We start from the raw sequence: 15,685 nt of genomic DNA, 5'->3' as shown, positions 1-15,685 counted from the left end.
CGTCAGAAGGCACAACAACCTACAGGGATAAGCTATATTCTTAGCAAAGAACACCCACTTGCTGAGGACCAGAACAGCTTTTCTGCTTCTTTTTCTCTATTATGAAATAGTTCCAATGTACAGAAAAATTTAGTGAATGATAACTCTGAAGACCCATGTAACCACTATCCACCTTTAATAAATAAGAAGATTTTGCTGGCTTCCTTTCAATTCCTTAAAGAAATAAAATACTAAAGAGTTAACCGTGCCCCCCATCCCCACATTTCCCAACTATTCACAGCTATCTTGAACTGGTGACTATCATTCTCATACTTGTTTTATACTTGTATTCTATATATGTATATCTATGAACTATATGTAATATTATTTATAAGTTCTAAAACTCTATATTAGATGCATTGATACTGTGTCATTCTGCAACCCGCCTTTTTCACTCAACACTATGTTTCTGAGATTTATTTGTGTTGATACACCTAGATCTTTTGAGATTTACTATGGTTATGTTACTTATGGTACTGATATATCTATTTTAATTGCTGTATATTTTATACCACTTATCTCTCTTCATATGCCATGGTAGGCATATAAACCAAAAACATATGACATGATATCCTGCATATACATTGGCTAATGGGAGGGTGGCACAATGTGGCTCAAGCTGCCAATTAGCCAATATAGGAAAAATATGACTCATTATATGAGCCACAGTATATATAAGAACAAGCCAGCATCCTGGCACTGAGACTTGAGAGAAATTTCTCCTAGAGGCTCTTCTAACGGGAACTCAGTGTCACCCCAACAGAGGTCTACAACAAATTCAAACCAACTCCCATAATGCTACTTCCTTTAATTCACCGCACATAAGCCAATGGTAATACCAAATTTACAGCAAAATATTGTGTCTGAATGTTGTTTCTACCCAGTGAGGCTTTGTCTGATGTCCCCTACCCCAACCCCTCAGTCCCTAGGGACTCTGGAGGTACAATGGACAAACAGCCAGGAGCCACCTCAGGTCTGGCTCATCCTAATCACATCTCTGCTGGCTGGCCCTACCTTGGAGAACTTCAGGCCGCTCACATTGATGTTGATCAGGTCTGATGGCTTCCTCACACAATGGTGCTTCAGCTGGAACACAGTGCAGAGAGTCAGCTCTCAAGGCCTCAACAAAGTTTATATCATTGGCCAAGAAAACAAATGACTCCCTGTTGAGAAAGGGGGCCTCGTACAGCACAAAGAACATGGGCTTTGGGAGTTTGTTAGACCAGAGCTGCCACCTCAGCTCTTCCACCTCTCAGCTTCCCATCTGCAAGATGGAGATCGTAGTAACACTGACTTGACAGGGTTCTTAGGAGAATTCCTTCCTCTCTGTTTCTTCTTTGTCTTTTCTGAGCCCCACTTCTACCTGGCTCTTTAAAAAAAATCTTTCTTTCGGGGCACTTGGGTGGCTCAGTGGGTTAAAGCCTCTGCCTTCGGCTCAGATCATAATCCCAGGATCCTGGGATCCAGCTCTGCATCGGGCTCTCTGCAAAGCAGGGAGTCTGCTTCCCTTCCTCTCTCTCTGCCTGCCTCTCTGCCTACATGTGATCTCTGTCTGTCAAATAAATAAATAAAATCTTTGAAAAAAAAATATTTGTTTCTGGGACCTTACCAATCTCTTCATGCTTATAATAATTTGCTTGTTCATTCATTTGTTCGTTCTTTCATTCACTAAATATTTACTAAGTATTGCTTTAGGCCATATATTGTGCTAATCACATCAATATGTTTTCTTCTAATCCCAACTAAACCCTTTAACATAAGTATGACCATTTTCCTTTTTAAATAAGAAAAATAAGGTTAAGAGAGATAAAATGCCTTGCTGAAGGTCCCACAGCTAGTAAGTGATAAATGATTTGAATCCAAATGTGGAATCACTAACCTCTGCTTTTCTGACTACTATATGTTGCCCCCTTAGGTTAAAAGTTAGAGGAAAATCTCAGTGTTGGAGTTTCTATTTCTGTTTAACCAAGCCTCATTTTTTTTTTCTGTTAATCATTTATCTATAGTATCATGTTTAGGCATGGAATTAGATGTTTATAATATTCTAGTCACAGAGTCCAATCTGTCTAAAAAAAAACCAATAATAATATTCTAGTCTCAGAACTCACAACATGGAAGCCAAGTAGCAAGCAAGCATTTATAAATGTGAAAAATATTTTTTGCATATTTATTTTTTATTTAAGTAATCTCTACATCTAATGTGGAGCTTGAACCGATGACCCCGAGATTAAAAGTCAAAAGCTCTACAAAATGAGCCAGCCAGGCACCCCTAAATGTGATAAATATTTTAAAGGAGAAATTCAAGAAGCTATGGGAGACAATACAGGAGGTCCTGACCTCAGCCTGGAGGAGAGGAACTATTTAGTTGAGGAAGTACTATTTCAAGTGAGAACCAAAAGCTAAGTAGGAGTTGGTCCCAAGAAAGTGGGAGGCAGGAAGTGAAAGCTATCAAGACAGGTAAAAGCCAGGTGCTTCTGAGAGGAAGGAAAGGAACAAGGCCAGGGAGGCAGCCACTAAGTCAACTGGGTCCCTGGCTATGTAAGGGAGTGTGGATTTTGTTCTATAGTCAGTGGAAAGCTAACAGACTTTTTTTTATTGCAAGAGCTGATAGCAATTTTATAAAAATTGCTTTGTCTGATACTCATAGGATGAGACCAATACACTAGGCATTGTTAATTACCTTCCCTAGGGCAACCTCTCTACTTCCTTATTAAAGAACTCCAATGTTGGGTGCTTGAATGGCTCAGTCGGTTAAGTGTCTGCCTTCAGCTCAGGTCATGATCCAGAGTCCTGGAATGGAGTCCCATGCTGGCCTCCCTGCTCTGAGGGGAGTCTGCTTCTCCCTCTGCCCCTCCTCGTATTCATTCTCTCAATCTCCCTCTCTCTCAAGTAATAAATTTATCTTTAAAAAAGAGAGAGAAAGAGAACCCCAACATTATTCCATTTTTCTGAGTAGATGTGTCCTTGGGCCCCAGCTCCAAGTGTTAAGTCCTGACTGTCTAAACCAATCTTGGAGGTCACAATCCCCTAACTAATGACTGTAAGGACTTGTGTTATAGGTCTGGCCAATCAGACAGACACTGGATGCTGGGGGTAGGAGGCCAGTTCTGAGGAGCTCTTTCTTAATTTTAAATATAGATATAAAATAATGACAATCCCTTTTGTACCTCTGGATGTTATTCTTTATATACGATTACTGGACTTGCTACAGCCATCTTGGGATTGTGAAGGCGATTAGCCGAAGAGAACAAGTTAACATGCTAAGCACATTAGGGCCTTTAATAGTAAATTAACCTAGCCTGGAATAACAATGCCTCTGGCTTCTTTTTATATGAAATAAAAGCATCCTAATTGGTTCAGACTAGTCAGGAAGTTATTTAATTACTCTAATACAAGGTGATGGTAGTCCAGATTAGGATAGAGGCAGTTGAGATGAGAAGAATACAGATTTGACAACTATTTAATAAAAGCGTCAGACTTACTAGTGGTGGTAGTGGAGTGGTGACGGAGAGGCAAGTGTTAAGGATAACCCCAGATTACTGGCTTGGTGACTGGATATAGCACCATCACTGAGGCAGTATAGTAAACACTAGAAAAGAGGTATGTCTTGGGATTTGGAGTAAGGGGATTGGTGCAGTAGTTCAATAGGAGGTGTCAATGAACATTCAAGTGGAACTATCCATCAGGTAAATAGGTATCCCATTACTGTAAGAAACAACATTGCTTCTGCTATACAAAGCCGTAGCATGGGTAAATAGCCATCTCCATTAAAGTGGGAATGTATGTTGTAGAAAACAAAACAAAAGAAGACTACTATGGTACGTGCTTTCTGCCCTTCCTCAATACTGCTCTTTCAGTCCTCTGCATCCCCAGTGAGAAGCGGACATTACAACAAAGGATATACCATGGGACTCTACAAAAAGCTTACACTACCCACTTGAGGTAAGTTGCAACCTCAAAGCCATCTTCTCAAAGCTCTCTTTCAACATCTGACCTGTGTAGAAAGTGACCTCTTGGAAACCATAAGCAGAATCTGGGAACAAAGCAGGATGCCAGAGAATACATCATAGGGAGCTGTGAGAACTGGTCTGGACATTAATATTGGTTTACAAAATATGTCTCTCTTTGCCAAGCCACTGAGGCACTGCAAAGAGCAGATGTGAAATTAACTGGCTGGTTTCCAATACAGACACCCCAGTCTTCTTCATAAAGCCTGCCCCAGACAGTGGGTACTATCTGATTGGCTCCCCCAGACTTTAGCCAGATACTAAAACCAAAGGACAAAAGTTATGGAGTGTGGACTCTCTCCAGTTCCCCCATTCCTGGAAAAGTCTCCCCAGAGAACAGGAATCTCTACCCCTACCAGGTGCAGGAATGGAATTTTCACTTTACTGTTCCCTGTACTCCTCTTCCCGTACTCCTTTGTCTCTTCAACTCAATTGAAAGTTTTTTTTACCTAATATACTAAAAGGCACAGGCTTTGGAGTTAGTAGACCAGAGCTCTCATCCTGAGTAGTTCTAATCCTGAATAGACAAAGTTCTAATTATTAGCTGTGAGACCATGGCCAAGGCAAATGACCTCTTTGGGACCTCAGTTCTCCCATCTTCACAATGGCACAACATAATAGGGACCATAATACCTATCTCACAAGGTGGATGTAAAGAAAGCTAAACATGTAAAGAATGTAAAGAAAGCTTTGGGTCCCTTCATCAATTTGACTGTGCTCAGTTAGTCAAGATCACTTTAATAGTTTGGGGTGGGTTGGGGGTCATGGTACCAGAGTGGAACAGAGCAAATCCTTGTCTCCCACCAAGACTGTCGTCAGCTAATGCTGCCAGTCATTCCAGGATACATTTACTCTCACCAGAAAAGCCCGGTCCAGCACATGTCCAAGAACGTCCGCTTGGTTTTCCTGCTGAAACCCTTTATTTCCCCTGACCTCAGAAGAAAATTTCTTCTGGCTTTCCTGAACTTCAGCGGGTGCCTCAAGCACACTCTTGGGCTTCTTCTTGAGGTTACATTTCCGAGCCACTAACCAGTGTCCTCGGCCTGTTGAGAAGATCAGAACAGTGAGGAGGAGCAAACTCCTCTAAAGCCACAACTAGTGTGCTTACAGAATATTTACATATAATACCAAAACCAAAACTAGCTCCTCAGGACCTGATATGCACCAGATACTGTTGTGCTGTTGCTGTTGCTGGGAATGGTGATGGTAGCTGGTGATGGGGATGTCTGCATAGCTATCTCATTTAACTGGTCCCAAACCCCAATGAAGGACACGTTACTGTCCCCATTTTACAGATGAAAAGGCTAAGACTCAAAGATGTGGAATGACTTGCCCAGTTCTCTCCTCGACGCTTTTGTCTCCAAATGTTAATTTTCCTTCAAGACCCTTGACCAAGTATTTCCTATTCTCCAAAGCCTTTTCTGACTCTCCTAAGCAGAACTGATTATTCTTTCCTATGCCAGCTCTCCCATTTGTCATCTCTTGGGTAAAAATAAATGAGTGGCATCAACTCAATGGGCTCCATCTTGAGAAACCTTACCCTGGATACCATCACTATAGTGTAAAGATTATATTAGGAGCTCAATACGAAAATGATATGACAGTTGAAACTTTTTTTAAAAATCCAATAATGTTCACTGTAGAAAGAACTTGAAAATTTATGTAAGCAAAAAAGAATATGAGGTTTACTAGTAAGCTCACCTAACAAAAATCATGACAACATTCTAGAATCTGTTTGCTCTTACAACAGTTTATTTACTCCAAGGCATTCATTGCAATCTGTAATTTTTGTTGTTGTTGTTGTTCACTTGTTTATTGTCTGCCTTGTCCCCCAGACAGATTTTGTCTGTCTGATCCAGCTCAGTATTCCCAAGAATATTCACAGAGCTTACCATATTGTAAGCATGACTGAATGAACAGCTGAATGAATGCTGAGCCACAGCCCCTAGCCACAATCGCCCAAACAGAGCTTTTCTAAGCATCTACATTGTGCTAGGAACTAGGGCTGTAGAGATGAATTAAGATGGAGGTCCTGACACAAAGAAGCCTAGTAGAAGAGGTGCTATGAAAGCACAGAAAGGGGAGCTACCAGTCTAGGTTCATGAGCTAGATCTAGTAAGTTTAAGATTGACTAGATGGAGATGGAGAAAACAGGCAGCCTGGGCAGAGGAAGGGCCCCAAAAGTATCTGGGCCCCATTAAAGATCAGAAAAATACAGACCAGCAAAGAGTTGCGGGAACCAGCTCAGTGCTTCTGATCACTGGCTCCTTGCCCTCACAGCCTCTGCTTTGGGGGCTTGCCCTGGCTCACCTAACTACAGCTGCCAATCCTGACTCCTGAATGCAACTCCTATCCTATGTCTGCCATGAGTTATTTCCCATTCCCACTCTGGGGCTGAGTGGCCAGGATTCTACTTTCCAGGGTTGCCCCCAATTGGGTCATGGAACTTTGTCATTCCAAAAGCTCTGACTCCTAGAGATTCCAGTGTGCGCTGGTGTCCAAACTCCCAACAAAGTGAGCAAGGAAGGCCCAGACTGTGTCCAGAGTTGAATAGGAGACAAAAGAGATGAGCCTGGGGAGGTCAGCAGAGTCAGATCAGAAAAAGTCTAGAGGACCAGAACAAGAAAAGGAAAAGAGCTGGGCTTTGTGTGATGGAGATTGTTTGAATAACTGGAATGATAGCTGGATTATTCTGGCAAATAAAACAAGCTATATGAAAAGAGAGTACTATGGAATATGGCAAAGGTAAAAGAATGGGGGTATAGCAGAGGATAAAGGGAGGTCAGACTGTGGACACAGAATATCATGTAAAGAAGCCAGCAATGAGAAGTCACAGAACAGAATGGAACACTGTGGTTCAATGTGTCCTTTAGAAAGCTCTGTGAGGGGGCACCTGGGTGGCTCAGTGGGTTAAGCCCCTGCTTTCGGCTCAGGTCATGATCTCAGGGTCCTGGGATCAAGTCCCACGTTGGGCTCTCTGCTCAGCGGGAAGCCTGATTCTCCCTCTCTGTCTGACTGTGATCTCTCTCTGTCAAATGAATAAAAAAAATCTTTAAAAAAGAAAGAAATCTCCGTGAGGCTGCTGAGGGAAGATGGATGGGAAGTGATGAGGTTGGGTAGTACACAGAACAGTACTGGGTTTATTGGGGGAGGCTTTCAGCACAAAAAGTATCCATGGGAACATCCTCTCCCCCGCCCCCATAACTTTCATTTTGAGATAAGTTAAGACTTCCATAAAAGTTATGAAAATAATACTGAATTTCTGTACAGCTTTCACCCAGTTCCCCTAATGCTAACATTTTTGTTATAAAATTTGTTAAATTTAAATTCTATTTATTAACATATAGTATATCACCCAGTTACCTTATCCCCTTACCTCCCTCTCCTAATATTAATATCTTATGGAATCATAATAGAATGATTGAAGGCAGTAGGTTAATACTGGTACAATATCAGTAACTAATCCATAGCCCTTCTTTAAATTTTGCTAGCTTTTTCACTAATGTCTCCTTTCTGTTCCAAGGGAATCTCATATTTTAGTTATCATGTCTTCTTAGAATCCCCCAAGCTGTGACAGCTCTTCAGTCTTTCTTTTTTCTTGTGTGATCTTAGCACTTTTGAAGAGTACTGGTCAATTACTTTATTGAAAGTCCCTCAATTTGAATTTGTTTGATGCTTTCCCATAATTAAAATAAGGCTCTGTGCTTTGCCTAAACTACCACAAAAGTCTGTGGTGCCCTTCTCGGTGCATCTAATCAGATGGCAGGTGATGTCCGTATGTCTGATGACTGGTGATGCTAACTTTGATCACCTGGTTAAGGTGGTGTCAGCCTACTTTCCCTACAGAGAAGTCATGATTTTTCTCTTTGTAATTGATAAAGATACCTTGAGACTATGCTAACAATCTGATTTTCATCATACTTTGATGCACTAATTCTAGCATCTGTGATGGTTAATTTTAGGTGTCAACTTGGCTAGGCTGTGGTAAGGAGTTACTCAGATACTAATCTAGGTGTTGCTGTGCAGGTATTTTATGGATGTGGCTAACATCTGTAATCAGTTGATTTTAGGTAAAGGAGACTATCCCCTATAATGTGTATGGGCCTCACAATCAGCTGAAAAAAAAGCAAAAACTGATGCTTCCCAAAGGAGGAAAAATTTTGCTATAAGACCACAACATCAGCTCTTCTCTCCTGAGTTTTTAGCCTGCTTGCCCTACAGATTTCAGTCTTGCCAGCTCCCATCATTCCATAGGCCAATTCCTTAAAACAGATAATTCACACATATGACTATGGAAACAGAACAAATAGAATATAAATACATATCCTATTGGTTTTATTTTGCTGGAGAATCCTAATACAACATCTATAGAAACTTCTTGGGACGCCTGGGTGGCTCAGTTGGTTAAGCAGCTGCCTTCGGCTCAGGTCATGATCCCAGCGTCCTGGGATCAAGTCCCACATCGGGCTCCTTGCTCGGCAGGGAGCCTGCTTCTCCCTCTGCCTCTGCCTGCCACTCTGTCTGCCTGTGCTTGCTTTCTCCCCCTCTCTCTCTGATAAATAAATAAAATTTAAAAAAAAAAAAAAAAAAAAAAAGAAACTTCTTACCTGTAAAAATTATTATTGTGATGCTTTAGCAGTGATTTTCTATTTCCTTCATTCCTTATACATTTATTAACTGAACTTCTACTGTAGGAAGAGCTGCTCCTTCGCCTACACTTTTTTATATATTCAAATATTTATTTGTATCAGTATGGGCTCATGGATATTTACTGTATAGTTTACAACCCAATTCTACTTTAATTTTTTTGTTGTTTAGGTCCCAGCTTTGACCTTTGGGAGCTCCTTCAGGTTAGCCCTTATGTCCTTCTGATATGCACTCATCATTTTTCTGAGCACTTTTGTACTTCCTATCACTATACGACATTCTAGGTGCAATTTTTATTTTTCTGGCCCCAGCCCTGGAAACAACTTTTTCTCTGAGAAGTCCTGGCTCTTTTTATTGGAGAATCGTATCCAGAAACCGAGATCTAGGGCCCAAGAATGCTCTTTGTGAGTGAGGTGTCATTGCTCTCAGTGGACTAGGAAAGATACATATCTGTACTAACACATGCAGATGCACCTGGCTGCATTTATTTCTCTATTGTCCATGTATATGTGTATTGGGGTGTAGGGATGAAATCATGAGTTCATACTGAGAGCTCCATGGGAGGGTTTAAAATAGGTAGGTGGCCAGAGGTCTCTGCATGAAAAAAAAAGAAATTGCTCTAGAGAAATGGGGAGAATGGACTGAAGGAGAAAGTTCTTTCAATATTCCACATACAGAGTAACCAGCAAGCCATTTCATATAGAGTAAACAAGGGGTACTTCCCTCTTGTTCTACCCTTTCAAATCAACAAATCCAATCCAGTGAACTCATACTTCTCAGCAGTGTTCTATCTGTATGGCTCTGCTCAGAGTTATGAGGAGTCCCTGCCCCATGGGAGCTTTTAACTAGATGAATGTTTGAAAAACTACTTAGCAGAGTCATTTTATTTAGGAGCCTGGCAGAATATGATTCTTCAACAACTAATAAACACAGAGAGGAAGACAGCTCACAAGAGTATGGTCACTAAGGGCTGGAGTAGCTAGACAGGGCTTATTGGAAAAAGAGCTGGGCTTTGTGGGATGGAAAGAGTTTGGATAACTGGAATGACAGCTGTAATATTCTGGCAAATAAAACAAGTTATGTGAAAAGAGAGTACAATGGAACAAGGCATACGTAAAGGAATGGGGGTGTAGCAAAGGACAAATGGAGGTCAGACTGTGGACACAAAATATCATGTAAGGAAGTCAGCAATGAGAAGTCACAGAACAGAATGGAACACTATGGTTCAACATGCACTTTTGAAAGCTCCCTAAGACTGCTGAGGGAAGATGGATGGGAAGGGATGGGGTTGGGTAGTGCAGGGACCTGTAATAAATGGGCTGGAAAGGGAAAAAATGGATGTAGGAGCTGAGTGTGAAGCAAAGGTATCAATTTGAGAAGTCAGCTGACCTTCGTCTGGCATCCGAAGGAGATTTTTGGCTGGAAAGCAGTTGTTCAGGTAAGACTTCCCATTATCCAGCTTGTATATTCCTGAAGAGGCCATCTCCCTGAGAGTCAAGCAAGGAAAGTGAGGAAGTAGAAGCACTGAGAAGGGGCAGCATAGTCTCTCACACAATGTGGCTTGTGAGCCCACCAGTACCACCATACCCTAAATCCACCCTGTCTCTGGGGCCTAGGAGGCCCTCCCCTGTTTCAGAAATGGGCTGGCCCTTTGAATGAAGAGGGAGATCAAGACCCTGGGTTTTTTGGTTCAAATCAACCCTAACTCAGTGTAACACTATACAGAATACCTTTGGATCCAGAAAGACCTGATTTGAATTTTGATTGTCTCTCCTCACTCTATGACTGGTAGTGTTCCTCTACTCTGAACCTCAGTTTCTTCATCTGCAAATCAGGATTAATAACACCTACCTTAATAGACAGATGAGAGGATCAAGTTAGAAAGGTAGTGCCTAGTACATATTAAGTGCTCACTAGAAATGTTCATTGTTTTAACAGAGTTCAGGGAAGAGGGGGCTCACATTTTAGGCAAGATGTTGTGAAAATAATATTAGAACTGCATAAATAGAATTTGAGAGATGAACTGAGTTTGCTAATAGAGAAAAGGATAAGCATTCTAAACAAAAAGGGCCACAGGACTAAGGGCATAGTAGGGGGCACATCTGGCGTAGTAAAGAAACAACCAGATCCAGGAAGAAGGATCTGTGTTTGGGACAATTAATTCGGGACAGAAAGGATGGTGCCTGCTCTTGAAGGCTTTCAGTGCCAGGCTAGGAGCTCAGTCTTCCCCTTGTAGGTAACTGAGAGCCACGAACTATATCTGAGTTGGTGAAAGCCATGACCCCAGCTGTGCTTTATAAAGAGAGCTCTGACAAAAATAATGCTAGGTGAAATGGGATTTCATCAACTGGTCACTGAGTCAAGAAAATTCCTGCTCAGGAAAACTGTTCCAATGTAATTTTCTCTGTCTCTCTCTGTTTTCATTAAATCTTTTACCATCTCTCACCTAGAATACTGCAACGGCCTTCTGATCAGATTTCCCACTGAGCTCTTGGAGTCCCATGTTCTAACTTTTCTAGCTCTAGTCAGCCCTGCCCATCAGTCGCACACAATCATTTTCTAGTCTCCAAACATATTCAGTCTTCCCTGCCTTTGTTCCTTTGGCCTAAAATAGTTTTCTCCACCACTACCTGGTTAATTTCATGCTTTAAGATTCAGTTCAGGGGCATCTGGGTAGGTCAGTTGGTTAAGCAACCAACTCTTTGATTTTGGCTCAGGTCATGATCTCAGGCTGTGAGACAGAGCCCTGCATTGGGCTCCATGTGGGCATGGAGCCTACTTAAGACTCTTTCTTTCCCTCTCCCTCTGCCCCTCCCCCCACCTTCTCCCTCTCTTTAAAAAAAAAAATTTTTTTTTTTTTCAATTCAAATGTTACTGTTGTTAGGAATAAATCAAAGATCTAAATTTCTTAAAACTTGAGCTCTTAAGGATTTGAGATTTTTCTTTAAAGAGATCCAGCTAGGGGTGCCTGGGTGTCTCAGTGGATTAAAGCCTCTGTCTTCGGCTCAGGTCATGATCCCGGGATCCTGGAATCGAGCCCCACATCAGGCTCTCTGCTCAACAGGAGCCTGCTTCCTCCTCTCTCTCTGCTTGTCTCTGCCTACTTGTGATCTTTATCTGTCAAATAAATAAAAATAAATTAAAAAAATAAAATAAAGAGATCCAGCCAGGAGGTGCCCGGTTGGCTCAGTCAGTTAAGTGTCTGCCTTCAACTTAGGTCATGATCCTGGAGTCCTGGGTTCAAGAGTCTGCTTCTCCTTCTCCCTCTGCCTGTCCCACCACCACCCTGCTGCACTCCCCCGCTGCGCTCTACCCCCCCAATAAATAAATAAAATATTAAAAAAAAAATCCAGATGTCACGCTCTCTTCAATGCTTTCACTGAAACTTCCAGAAGGAAATAAGTGCTACTTTGGCTAAATACCAGAGTATTTCTTCTCTCTTTCATGGCTGCAGTCCTTTCTACTTCATAAGATTACTAATAATCGTGAAGGGGCTCCTTCAGTGGTCTGTGAACCTCCAAGTCTGGAAACATATCCAATTCACCATCTCTCTCCCACCTCTGGAATGCTCACAGGAAATAACCCTTAAACATGTGTGAGCCAAATGAAGGATATGATGTATTCCCAGAGCCCAAGGATATATTTCTGATCTCCCTAATGAAACTCTAAACTCCTTTAAAGGAGGGAGAGCACCTATGCTACGCTATGCTATGCTACGCTATGGTGTTCATTTCTTTATTCATAGTACCTAACACAGCACCTAGCACATAACAGATGCACAATTATCCGTGGAATAAATGAGTGATGTTGGTATCTCCTTTGGTTCAACACAGGGCACTATGAATTTCCTAATCTGTTATCATCCCAAGAAGGGTTAATGCCCTTCTGGTGTGTTCCCACAATACAGTGTACTTCTCCTAGTACAGTGCTTATCACTTTATGGTAATTGTTCCCCTTCATCAACTTCTCACCTGCCATAGGTCCTATGATACTTTGTTCATGTATGTAATTCCAGAGCCTAGCATTGAACCTAGAATTCACTAAAAATGTGTAAAGAAGATGAATGAACAGAAGGATGGATGGATGGGGAAAGATCAACAGTCACTCAGTTAATCTGTCTTTCAGGAAACCTATCTTGTGACCAACCACACCTATCTGCTACACAGGTGAATGAATGAATGAGTAAATTGCTGGCTGGGAAATGTTAGAGATGGTGGCTGTTGGGAGAAATAACTTACAGACTATGAGGACCTTGCTTCTGATCTGCATAGTACTTACTTGATCTTTGACCTTGGGAAAGACCCCTTGACTTGCTTTTTTTTGTGTTTCTTCACCTGTAAAACAGATATTATACTCCTTCTTAGCCTGTCATTCAGAGCTCTTGAACTTTCTTATTGCATCCTATTGTGACCCTTGCCTCTAAAATTTGTCTCAGCTAGGGCCTAAAAAAACCCCACAAAATTAAAGCTCCCAGAAACAGATAACTAGAGATGTAGAGATAGAGACAGAAACATGGATGGGAGGAAGGTAAAACAAGGGGGTAATTTTGTGATGATGGGGTGGAGCTAGAGTGCTTAAATATGATGTACAAATCACAAATCAGGAAGGAAGAATATTTTATATAATCATTAATACAAAATAAATATGTAATAATAAAAACAGCAAAGACAGAGTTGAAAGATAAGACACAATCTGGGAAAAGATATTTGCTATACATATATAAGGCTCAATCAGACTCAGACTTGGGGAGGGCATACAGATCTGGACACAACTAATCCACTGGTAACTTCCAGTTCCCAAAGAACACCAGATGAGAAAGTGTGGCTATACAACTAATGGGCTAGGAAGGGCACATAATCCTGATGTTACATTGTCTAGAAAGTAACCCTAAGGAAAATATGAACTTTACCTGGATGGTGGAAAAGAGAAAGTCCAAGTTCCGGACTCAGAGGCTGCCTGCCTAGTTAACCTCAGCTATCTCAGGTCTCTGTCTCAAACTTGAAGCAGCTAATCTCAGTCTAATTGTAATGTCTCCCAGCTGCAAAACACACACACACACACACACACACACACACACACACACACACACAGTAATGGTGCTCATTTGCATATAAGTGCTGCTCCATTTCTTTACCTGGCTTATACAGACAGCTTTCCTATATCTTTCCCTCCTCAGGTTGACCTTTCTTTGTGCTACCATCTCAGCCCACCTCTTAATGGAAACACTCTACCACACGCTGTAGTACAATGGTCTGTTTACCTGTCTGTTCCCCACTCCCCACACCCCCAATCCCAGGCTGTGAGCCCCTCAAAGGCCAGGCCTACCTATATCTTTATCCCCAGCACTTCAATACAGGGTCTGGCCCATTGAAGAGGTTCAATGAGTGTTTACTGAACTAAACTGAACCATAAACACAATGCTATGGAGTTCTTCAGTCTGTCTGCAAAGAAGGAAAAAATAAGGATCAGGAAAGGTTTCACAGAGCAGGTGACATTAGAGCTGGGTCTTGAAAAATGAGAAGGATAGTACAGAAGATAAACAGCAAAAAGCTATAGGAGCATCTGACTGGATTGCTTCACAGAAGTGAAGAAATCCCAACGAACAGTAGTTACTGATAATTATTATCCCATGAATGGTAGCTTCACCAAGACGTATTTTGCCTATATTTTACGTTATTTAGGAATGTATCCCCAGTGACCAGAACAGCGACTGCTATATAGTAGCACTCAATAAGTATTTGTTCAACATTTTGACACTTAGGAGGTGATTAAAAAAAAAAAAAACCACCAACAAGTGATGCAATGTAAGAAATCATAGTATAATACAATCATAGTATAATATAATCCCGTTATGTGGTAACTCTAGGTCACTAAAGTAGATGTTCCAAAAGAGTAGTGAACAGGTCTGCTTTGATCTTTCAGTATCCCTTAGTACACTTCGGAGCAATGTTGGTTGGTGCTCAATAAATACTATGGAAAAGGGGTGCCTGAGTGGCTCAGTTGGTTGAGCAGTTGACTCTTGATTTTAGCTCAGGTCATGATCTCAGGGTGGTGAGATCACGCCCCCAAGTTCAAGTCCCGCGTGAGAGGGAGGCCCCAGTTGGGTTCGGCTCTGGGTGTGGAGCCTTCTCAAGATTTCTCTCCCTTTCCCTCTTCTCTGCCCCTCACCCCGCTCCCCAGGGTACTCTCTCTCTCTCTCAAAAAAAAAAAAAAAAAAAAATGGAAAAATGAATTAATAAGAATCTAGAATACTATTACATTCTATTTTTAGGCAATCTTTATACCCAACGTGGGGCTCGAACTCACAACCCTGAGATCAAGAGTTGCACGCTCACCAACTGAGCCAGCCAGGAGCCCCTACTATTACATTCTAAAACGATTAAAAGCAGAGTGGCAAAGGGAACATACCAGGGGGCTAAACCCCCCTGGCTTCTAAACGAGGTCCCGAGACATGCTGTTCGGCCTTGGGTAAGTTTCTTAGTTTCCTCATCTGACTGGGGTGTTAAGGGACTCCTGAAAGGATGACTATAAACGCCCATGGTACACAGCTTCCAGAGGAAGACACTCAGCAAATGTGAGTTCTCTAGAACACGAAAACACTACTAAGACCTTAGTTGACAGTCACCAGAGAGAATAACCGGTAAGTGCTGTAAAAGGATGAGGAACGAGCTCTGGTCGCCCCTTTGGAAACTCTTCTAGGGCAAAGGAGACTCTAATCCCTCACGCAAACTAAGTTTCCAGCCTCACCTGCCTCCGTCGTCGCTTCCGCCTCCGAGGCGTCTGCAGGGGCTGCGTCCCGGCAACGCGGGAGGCGCGCCTGCGAGACTCCCGGGGACCTCGGAGCCGCTCCACGGTGGCGCCTACCACAACCTTCTGTACCCCTTGGTAACCGCGACGCGGCAGCTGACCGTGTAGGCGGCAACCGGTGAACGCAGCTTCTAACTACTATAAGTCCCGGCAAGCCCCGCGGCCACTTCCGCTGGCCGCCTCGC

The 15,685-nt window shown here is 42.2% G+C and overlaps 1 protein-coding gene across 12 annotated transcripts in view; it reads right to left on the bottom strand.

The window, feature by feature from the left end:
• The window catches only part of XRRA1 (X-ray radiation resistance associated 1), a 72,412-nt gene extending 56,745 nt beyond the window's left edge, over nt 1-15,667 (bottom strand). For 6 of the 12 annotated variants that reach the window (XM_059132524.1, XM_059132545.1, XM_059132533.1 and 3 more), the window contains exons 1-5: nt 15,441-15,566; nt 12,972-13,027; nt 10,083-10,180; nt 4,905-5,089; nt 1,054-1,125 (exon numbers count right to left, since the gene is read on the bottom strand). In XM_059132524.1, coding sequence (XP_058988507.1) covers nt 1,054-1,125; nt 4,905-5,089; nt 10,083-10,176 — 351 coding nt within the window. In that variant the 5' untranslated portion in view covers nt 10,177-10,180; nt 12,972-13,027; nt 15,441-15,566. Of the gene's footprint in view, nt 1-1,053; nt 1,126-4,904; nt 5,090-10,082; nt 10,181-12,971; nt 13,028-15,440 lie in introns of those variants that run through there. The other 6 variants (XM_059132553.1, XM_059132507.1, XM_059132516.1 and 3 more) reach the window with 6 other exon arrangements.
• Nucleotides 15,668-15,685: the final 18 nt, after the last annotated feature.

This window comes from Mustela lutreola, chromosome 1, assembly GCF_030435805.1.
Source record: "Mustela lutreola isolate mMusLut2 chromosome 1, mMusLut2.pri, whole genome shotgun sequence".
NCBI lineage: Eukaryota > Metazoa > Chordata > Mammalia > Carnivora > Mustelidae > Mustela > Mustela lutreola.
Note: the sequence above shows the minus strand (reverse complement) of the source record. Positions and strands in the feature narration are given on the sequence as shown.